The sequence below is a fragment of the Platichthys flesus genome, chromosome 4 (genome assembly GCF_949316205.1).
Source record: "Platichthys flesus chromosome 4, fPlaFle2.1, whole genome shotgun sequence".
Classification (NCBI taxonomy): domain Eukaryota; kingdom Metazoa; phylum Chordata; class Actinopteri; order Pleuronectiformes; family Pleuronectidae; genus Platichthys; species Platichthys flesus.
The window spans coordinates 27,649,418-27,659,417 of NC_084948.1; the positions used below are offsets into that span (position 1 = coordinate 27,649,418).

Here is a 10,000-nt window from a genome sequence, read left to right on the forward strand (position 1 = left end):
GCTTTGCTCCTGTAGAGATGCCTGCAGGCCTGGATTCTTCTACGTATCCGACCTGAGACACAAATAGAAGAGCCGAGGTCGCTCTGGGCCTCAGGCTCATCCGGCTCCGTCAGGTTGAAACTCTCCGACATCGTCTCGTTCTTCTTTGTTTTTGTTGTTGTTCTTTCTAAGTCTTTTGTTTATTTACAGCCGTCTGAGTCCTCTGGGTTGTTTTGTTTTGTGTAGTTTATCTTCCTGTTCGAGTTGCAGTTATAAAAAGTGACCACACAGGTCACACCACAGTGACGTGGACTGCTGATCGGCCTGAAGTGTTGATATCACTGCTCGAGTGTTAACCACCTCTTCAAATGGTTCACACTGAAACTCACATTCACCCAGTTACACACATTTGACCAGCGTTTGTATGAACCACACTTTGTCTCCACCGCACTGTCAAGCAGCTTGAACCTGCTACAGGCAGATTGTTCCCTTCAGTGTTTGTAGAATCTAAGAGCCCCACTGTTTACCCTGGAGAGCCAACACATTCCGAGCAGTTGCAATTATAACCCAGGGTGAAGTGTTGTTAAAAACTCATTTGAGGAATAAAGAAAACACAACAAGGCTTGAATGCTCATTAATCAGCTGCTTTCTTCCTCGTCACAACTAGAACAATAACATCAGGAGCGATAAGGAGTCCGCGGCTGTTCAGACACAATTAATCCACCGATTCAAAAGCTGGAGCATTATCAAATCAAAGTGCACGTCCAGCTGCTGTGTGTGTTTGTTGCTCCGCGAGTGGAACCGAACATGTGAGTCATTTTCAAGCCACAGTACCTTCGTGTCACTGGAACATTGTCCTGCTCCAGGGCAGAGACGGAGCTCGAGTGACCGTCCTCTGCTCCAGATCCGTCTGGAGGAGAGAAGCAGGGGGTCACCTACATTCTCTACACAGCTCTCCTTTTAAAACTTCACCTTGAGATGTTGCTCCTGTCGCTACCCCCCCGTTTCCCCCTGTTGCTGCCGACATGATGAGAACACCGGGCTGTGCTCTTGTTCTCTCTGTGCTGAGCAGGTCAACACCAGCTTTGCTCCTTTCACAGGCCGACCGGGAAGCTGCTTGCACCTGAGGCTGCGTTCGAGCTGAACAGCAGCAGGATCAGTGTGTCGTGTGTTTATCTCTCAGTCGATCAGTGAGCAGGGAAGCTGCAAATCTCACTTAAATGATAATGGTTGAGAGGAAAAGCAGCTTTTTGAAATGAGACATATGGAAATCTTTGAATTGTGTAACTGACGTGTTTCAGGGATCACAGTCTTCGTCAGGGTCTCTTTTCTCTTCCTTTGAAGGCTGGTGCCCCGAGTTGGCTTTAATGTAAACTAAAGTTATTATTTAATATTTATACTTAATATGTTTCTGGTAGACACATTTATTGAATGCCTAGAGTCACATCATTTAGTGGTGTCACACTTAAGGTTTAATAATCACAACAAAAAGTTCAATCATTTGATGATATCAGACTTTTTACTGCACTCACACGAATAAGTGAGCAAACTTGATCTGATTTGAATTTATAAAACCATCTTTTAATTTTCTGACTTTGTTTCTATTTGTTAATACTTTCTGTCTCTTTAATGAGACTTTAGCTCTGCAGTGACATCACAGACTCCTCCCCCCTGAACTTCCTGTTCATGTTTAACTTTCACTTTCACCGACCTCTTAATTTAACAACCAAGTCTCTTGTCTGTGTGAACTTGTTGCTGCCAAATGACTTTTGACCAGTTATCAAATCCAAGGCTTGAATTACTTTTTACAATCGTGTCCTGACACACCAGAGAAACCAGGAAGCATCTGTTCCTCCCTGAAGAGACGCAGGCTGAAAACCAGACGATCACATTCACCTTCCAAACCAAACTGAACCAAACCAGACCAAACGTCCTGAGTGAGTCCAGCTACAGGAGAGAAGAGTCAAACTACAACCTGCCGACGCTCCACACACTGACCGTGAGTTTAACAAACACCTCGACTCAGAGGGGAAGTGAACCTCAGTGAAGTTCATGGAGCTGTGACTGACTGACTGTCTGTTTTCAGCTTCACCTGGAGACTCAATGGCTTCCAGATCAGAAGAGAATCTCTCCTGTGCCATCTGCCAAGATAACTTCAGAGATCCTGTTCTTCTGTCATGTAGCCACAGCTTCTGTAAAGACTGTGTGAAGAGCTGGTGGAAAGACAAAGAAGTAAAAGAGTGTCCACTTTGTAAGAGAAGACATTCAAAGGATGAACCACCTGTTAACCTGGTGTTAAAGAACCTGTGTGAGACCTTCTTACTGGAGAGAGATCAGAGCTCTTCACCTGCTCTCTGCAGTCTGCACTCAGAGAAACTCAGACTCTTCTGTCTGGACCATCAGCAGCCAGTGTGTGTCGTCTGCAGAGATTCAGAGAAACACACCGACCACAGATTCAGACCCATCGATGAAGCTGCACCACAACACAAGAAGCAGCTTCAGGAAACTCTGGAGCCCTTGAAGAAGAAGTTACAGAGTTTTGAACGTGTTAAAGTCGAGTTTGAACAAACAGCAGAACACATTAAGGTCCAGGCCGGACTCACAGAGACGCAGATCAAGGAGCAGTTTAAAAAGCTTCATCAGTTTCTGGAGGAGGAAGAGGAGGCCAGGATGGCTGCACTGAGGGAGGAAGAGGAGCAGAAGAGTCGGATGATGAAGGAGAAGATTGAGTCTCTGAGCAGAGACATAACGTCTCTTTCAGACACAATCAGAACCACAGAGGACGAGCTGAGAGCTGAAGACGTCTCGTTCCTGCTCAACTACAAGGCTGCAGTGGAACGAGTCCAGCAGCGCCCCCTGCTGGATGATCCACAGCTGGCCTCAGGAGCTCTGATAGACAAGGCCAAACATCTGGGCAACCTGAGCTTCAACATCTTGAACAAGATGAAGGACGTGGTCTCCTACAGTCCTGTGGTTCTGGACCCAAACTCTGCTCATCCAGTACTCGTCCTGTCTGAAGATCTGACCAGTTTGAGACGAGGAGAGAGACAGAAGCTTCCTGACAATCCAGAGAGGTTTGATCATTACTACTCAGTCCTGGGATCTGAGGGTTTTAACTCAGGGACTCACAGCTGGGACGTCCTGGTTGGAGGCAGTACTGACTGGTTCCTGGGTGTAAGAGCAGAGCCTGTCCAGAAGAAGGGAGTAGAAGAGTCTGAATTATGGGGAATATTGTTCCGTGAAGGTAAATACTCAGCATGGTCACCATCAGGATCATCTGTCCTCTCTGTGCAGAAGATCCAGAGGATCAGAGTGAAACTGCACTGGAACAGAGGAGAACTGTCGTTCTCTGATCCTGATACTAACAAACACATTCACACCTTCAAACACACTTTCACTCAGAAGATGTTTCCATCCTTTAACACTGGAGATGATCATCATCCAGTGAAGCTGTTACCTGTGAAAGTCTCTGTGACTCTGGATCAGAGCCGTTAGAGACAAAGATTTTATTCATCATGTTTATTTCTTCAAGAGAAACCATATGAATTTAAAAGTTAAACTCGTTATTCTAAAGCTTTGTTTATTTCTCCTCTCACTTCTCACTCATGTTTATTTCTCCTGTCGACTTTTCCACGTGTGTAAAAAGATTTGATTATTTTCTGATCTTTATCTTTGGTTTGTTTTTTACTTTCATGGAAAATGTTTTCTATCATTTAGATTTTGTGTGGATCCATGAAGTCGAGCAAACTGATGAAGATCCACATAAAAACACATTTATCAATAACAGCTGATCATTGTTCACATTCAACAAACTTTATTAAAACTCACACATGAGACATGATTCATGTTTAATCACATAAAGTCTGTTCACATATGAAATAATCCAACTTATATGAACATTTGTCTGTTTGATGTGATGAAGCAAAAATGATTCTGTCTGTAAAAGTGTTTATTCAACAGCAGCCGAGTGATGTGATTTTAATATTGTGATCAAAATAATAAAAACTATGAAACAGAAACAGAGTTTTGATCTTTTTCCTTAGAAGAGAAACTATCTTCATAGTTTTGATCTGACCTTTGACTCTAGTGTCACTCACTCACACAGTGTTTACACAGCAGGTCACATGATCCGTGTGAATCTCGTCCAGCACTTTTCTAAACTCTTTATTTTGTCGTTACGAAAAGAGAGAATGAAAACCAATCTCATAAAACACCATGGATGTGATTCTCTTCTCAGCGTTGTGCTGTGTATTAATCAAGATGGAGAACAAACTAATGGAGACGTGACAGTTCAGGACTTATCTTCACGATGAAGAGCTGGGACTCACCAGCGGCTCGGCCACAAGACGTCAACAATGTCCTGCATGAGTCGTGTGAATGTGTCTGGAGAAGGTCTCGGTTTGAAGGATCTGAGACGTCGGGTGTAAGGATGTTGAGTCAAAGTGGAGTGACGCTGATGGTAGCACCCGTCTCTCTGGATGGGTTTAAGAGGGCAGGAGAATCTAGGAGAATCTTCAATGTTCAGTGAACGTAGAAAACATGAACACTGGTTTGTCCATCCAGGGCCACTGTAGAAATCCCTGGACACATAAGACACACTATTTTATTAGTTGGTTTTAGTCCCATTCAACGGATTGATAAACAGCAGCTTCCAGTGGATTGTGTAGGTGTCAGTCTGTGTGTCTCTCTGTGTGTACAGCTGTGTGTACGCCTGTGTGTCTGTCTGCTTGTCGGCCTGTGTGTGGGTCTGTGTGTCTCTCTGTGTGTCTCTCTGTGTGTCGGCCTTTGTGTGGGTCTGTGTGTCAGTCTGTGTGTCTGTCTGCGTGTCTGTCTGTCTGTGTGTGTGTCTGTCTGCGTGTCGGTCTGTGTGTCAGACTGTGTGTCGGTCTGTGTGTCGGTCTGTGTGTCTCTCTGTGTGTCGGTCTGTGTGTCTGTCTGCGTGTCTGTCTGTCTGTGTGTGTGTCGGTCTGTGTGTCGGTCTGTGTGTCAGACTGTGTGTCGGTCTGTGTGTGGGTCTGTGTGTCTCTCTGTGTGTCTCTCTGTGTGTCGTACTGTGTGTCTGTCTGCGTGTCGGCCTGTGTGTGGGTCTGTGTGTCTCTCTGTGTGTCTCTCTGTGTGTCTCTCTGTGTGTCGGTCTGTGTGTCGGTCTGTGTGTCTGTCTGCGTGTGTGTCTGTCTTCGGTGTGTCTGTGTGTGTGTCTGTCTGCGTGTCGGCCTGTGTGTGGGTCTGTGTGTCTCTCTGTGTGTCTCTCTGTGTGTCGTACTGTGTGTCTGTCTGCTTGTCGGCCTGTGTGTGGGTCTGTGTGTCTCTCTGTGTGTCTCTCTGTGTGTCGGCCTGTGTGTGGGTCTGTGTGTCGGTCTGTGTGTCAGACTGTGTGTCAGACTGTGTGTCGGTCTGTGTGTGTGTCTGTCTGTGTATCCATCTGTGTGTCTCTCTGTCTGTCTGTTTGTGTGTCGGCCTGCGTGTCGGTCTGCGTGTCGGTCTGTGTGTCAGACTGTGTGTCGGTCTGTGTGTGTGTGTGTCGGTCCGTGCTCCCAGACTTGACCTCAGTGATGCTCGGCCAGTCGAGTGAGTTTGGAGCTGGAATCAGATTAATCCTTCTGATCGCTGCTCTCCGCTCCGCCAACTCAATCCGATCCGGCCACGGCCTTGGGCTGCCTCTCTGATTAGCCTCACTGTCTCACACACACAACAGCAAGGAATACACATACACGTACGCAAATGTGCACAATCACATATGCACGCTTGAGAGCATGGAGGGTCACTCACACACAGATGGATACAAAGACACAGACACTCCACCAAATGGCACGTGTCAAGGGAGCTGGGGAGTTTCTGTGTGTGTCTGTGTGTCTGTGTGTGTGTCTGTTTGTGTGTCTGTGTTTCGGACGGAAAGTGCGCTATTGTCAGAGAGACATTTTCCTATTTGGCAGAAATCAACACACAATCAATCTGACACTCAAATAGAGAAACACACACACTCACACAAACACCTGCGAACACACAAGGACCATGTGCATGCATGGATGGATTTTATAACACACCTAAGGCATGCACCACTTACCCTGACTCACACAAACACACAGGCACATGGATACACAAGCGGACACACAGACACACACACATCACTAACCCCTTCTCTCTCACACCTCCAGCTGCAGCTTGGAGACGCTGCAGCTGGAAGTGAGTGTCCTCTGACCGCTTGTCCCAGAGACACAGAGGACAGACAGCTCCTGTCACAGACATCTTTCTACCCTGTCCGTTGTTCTGTTAGTGTGTCTGTCTCTGTGGACCCGCCCCCCTCTTAATGACACCCTTTCTGTCTTTTCTTGAATTTGTGTTTGTGTTGAAAGCAAACACGAGTCTGAAGAAGGAGTTTTATTCAGTCATGCTGCATTAAGAGAGTTACACAAACCTGGAGGGAGGGAGGGGGGAAGGTGGGGGAGAAGAGAGAGAGCAAGAGAGAGAGAGAGAGAGAGAGAGCCGAATGAATGCTGCCCAGTTTCTGACATATTGCAGATGAATTCATATTCTGTGTTATTTACCTGGAAGCTGCAGTGAACCTCCATTGAACTGAGGATATCCATGTTAACTTACATAACGAGGGAACTGGTCTCTTCTGTGTATCGACCCTAACAATCATGCAATAGTGACACTGGTTGTATCAGTGTGTTGTTTTGTGCGACGTGGTGAAGACGTCCTTATGAAAGCCAACATCTTGTAAAGTTTATGAATGTGTGATATTCCTGTTAAAGCTGGATTAGTTCTGAGCATGTGTGGATGTGTGTGTGTCTGTGTGTGTTGATAACACAGTGTGTATGTGTGTTGTGTGTCTGTCTGTCTGTCTGTTGGCCCTAATGCTAATACATACATGCCTCAGCATTTCTCTTGTTTACTTCTTTACTTATCGTTGAAACTGTCATCAGCAGAAAAACTTTCCTGGCTGCGTCTCATTAGCCCACATCCCAGCTCTGAGGAGGATTTACTGTCATCATCTTTTAAATGACCACACAGAGGAGGCATGCACAATGGAAAAACACCAGAATGCTTGTTTACGTGGAGTGAGACCTACAGATGATCCGATCAGACGACCCCGGCTGCTGCTGCCTCCAGCGTCGTGCACCGGCTCGGCTGTGATCGGCTGTGGAGACGCTGCCTCTGCATCTCAGAGGAGTCGGTGGAGAACAAACCCAGTGTGTGTTCATCTCCATCTGCAGTCCGGGAGTGAGGGCATGTGGAGGATTAACATGCTCATCACGCCACAGACTCACAGAGGATTCTAGGAAGTTCAGAATCAAACTGCAGGGTTCTGTGATGGAGCTTCTTAGCTTCACATCTCTACAACCAAGCAACAGAGGTCAAATGTGGCTGTTTTTTCTCCTTTGGCTTCGAGAGCAATTTTTATATTGGTTTGCTCAAAGCAACTTTAGGCTTATTGAAAGAGCAGCTTTGGAATCGTCCGATGGTAAATTGAGTTTAAAAGGGAGATCAGATTCAAAGCCTGGTCCCAGAATGTGCAGCTTCAGAGTTTGGGTCGTACGAATTCTAGACTTTAAAATGATTCTCCTCATTCGCTGAGTGGACTTTAGTTTAAGTGATGCAACGTACAGTTGACCTATTCATGTTTGGTATAAGGTGGTAGTGTGACCTTGGCTTATTGAAGGGTAATTAAAGTGAAAACATGTGTATCTGGTTCCTCTGCAGCGGTGTCTCTGCTCTCTGCTCAGTTCTAAAATTACACAAACCCACTAAGTCAGGAACAGATGAACTGCCGCCTGTGTTTACCTCCACTGAGCTCAAAGTGAAACATGGGCCCTCTTATCACGTGTCACCAGGAAACACTGCGGGCGCCGCCCCAGATAAGGAGGACGTCCTGCAGCGAGCAGAGGCGGCTGGAGCCATGAGATACTGAAACCTGATCCTCTGGTGTCAGGGAGAGAAGATGAACCTGAACGTGTTCGAGCACCGAATGCTTCATTTAACCTTTAATCCATATCCCAGAATGGCACCTTCTCAAAATGAGAACCACTGTGTCTTCACTTAGGAGGATTTACTCTTCATGAAACCATCTATTAAGCTCATGGAGACACACACACACACACACACACACACACACACACACTCTCTCTCTGAGCCTCCTGTGTGCTGTTAGAGGTTCTGTCTTCACATCAGAGCAGACGTCTGGCTTTTAAAAACTCAAGTAGTCTGATTCCATTCGGCTGCAGACGGCCTGAGAAGGGTCTGGAGGATCTGCGCTGTCTCATGAGATTCCCTCTGAGTTGAGTTGAGAGGAGGAAGAAGAATGAAGGAAAGAGGCGTAGAAGAGGAAGGGAGGAACTGAGAAAGGGAGAAAAGGGGGAGGAAGAGAAGAGGAGCCTCACAGATCCATCGTTTACTCTTTTTTATTGAATCCCTCTCTCTCAGCATCTAGGAGACATATTCGCTCTCTGTCTCCTAGAATCTCACTCAACGCCTCCTCCATCTCTCTCTATGTTTATAACTCATCCATCAGATACACAGACGTGAAGATGGAACAAAAACTCTCCTCTGTAATTTATTCTGCTGCTCCTGCCTTCGTTTACTCCTTCTCCTCTGTGACGGCGTCCATTTGTCAGTCTGCTTCTTTCAAAGTGAATCCATTTGCCCCCGAGTGGCTGCGTCTCGGCGTTTCTTCATCGCCGTTTGGCAACAAATGCTAAGAGACGTGTCGGGGGGGCTCGGTGGGTTCAACTCTATTCTCACAACATCGACTGTGACTCATGGCTTCGTCCACGCGTCATCGACTCCTTCCGCCTCCTAGCTGTGATGAATAAGGTTGAGAGATGGCGTGAGGACGAGCAGCCTCATTTGTTCAGGAGGCTGTTTCCGTCCTGAGACTTTAGTTTAGTGCGACCTGCTGTTTTAACTTGTGCTTCTAACGACTTCTTCACAACTGGAAGATCTTGTTTTTGACAGGTTGATGGTTTAGTAGGAAAACAAGACTTTAGTTTTTCTGAGCCAATCGACCAAAGGAACCAATGAATATATATTTTTATACTTAAACCTGATGTACCTGGTTCCTCTGAGTCAAGGAGCTCTGCATGTAGTTCACCTACAACTAGTAAAACACATCCGTGAGACATGCTGTTACTCTGGCTGACATGTTTCTACACACACACACACACACACGCACACACACACACACTAGTTTATTGTGACTCAATCCCTGACGCTCTGTCCTACGACCCCTGGAGCACCAGTTAATCCGCTGCCTGTGAAAACAGTCCCCAGGGAGGAGCTATTTCTTGTAGTTGGACAAACGTCAGTGACCGGCTGTTCTAGGACCGGTTTTATAAACATGTCTTTAAATAAAGGTCTTTGTTTGGAAGGTGTCTTTGTGCATTTTTATGTGTTTTCATTTATTTCATAGGGTCAGTGTCCAATCAACAGACACCGGGAATTCCCCCTGGATTGACGTATCTTATATTATTGCAAAAACTATGGATAATTTATTTGGTATTATAGATCTCATCCAAACTTAGTGTGTAACAAACCCATGATTGAAACACTAAACTATGAGTACGACCCAGGGTTATAGGATCCATGTCCTCATTGGTCAGAGCTGCTGGAATCAAACCTTGTGTTGGTTGTGTTCTCCTCCTGGGATTGTTTATATATTTAACAATGTGTGAGATGTAAGCTGTGAATAACTGCTGCCCCACTTCAGTGATGATACAAGTTGTGACGAATAACCTTGTGTGTTGTTCTTCAGGTGTCAGGAAGGATTGACCTGGCGACCAGATGACACAAAGGTAAGAGATTAACTGTCAAACTTGAGATTGACCCTAAAGAATGATGACGGACGACTGACCTGGAATCTGTTCTTGGTTTGTCAATGACGTTTGTACATAAGAGGACATGAGGGTGTGTTAGTTTGTGTACCAGTGGACCAGTGGTGGTGCAGGTACCATGTGCTGTCACAGTGTTGGGTGATAGTTCAGTGTCACGACTGCAGGACCTGCTCAACAGCTGTCGGTTTGGA

General features: G+C 46.0%; 1 protein-coding gene and 1 long non-coding RNA gene across 2 annotated transcripts in view; both read left to right on the forward strand.

Moving 5' to 3' along the window:
- LOC133952300 (uncharacterized) overlaps positions 1 to 10,000 on the forward strand; it is a 78,084-nt gene that overhangs the window by 36,068 nt on the left and 32,016 nt on the right. Inside the window, exon 2 of the long non-coding RNA XR_009920530.1 lies at positions 9,731 to 9,770. This is a non-coding gene — a long non-coding RNA (uncharacterized LOC133952300). The remainder of the gene's footprint in view (positions 1 to 9,730; positions 9,771 to 10,000) is intronic.
- On the forward strand, positions 1,672 to 4,016 carry LOC133952292 (zinc-binding protein A33-like). Its single transcript, XM_062386672.1, has 2 exons — positions 1,672 to 1,978; positions 2,066 to 4,016. The coding sequence occupies exon 2, from the start codon at positions 2,083 to 2,085 to the stop codon at positions 3,472 to 3,474; it is 1,392 nt and encodes a 463-aa protein (XP_062242656.1). The 5' UTR covers positions 1,672 to 1,978; positions 2,066 to 2,082; the 3' UTR covers positions 3,475 to 4,016.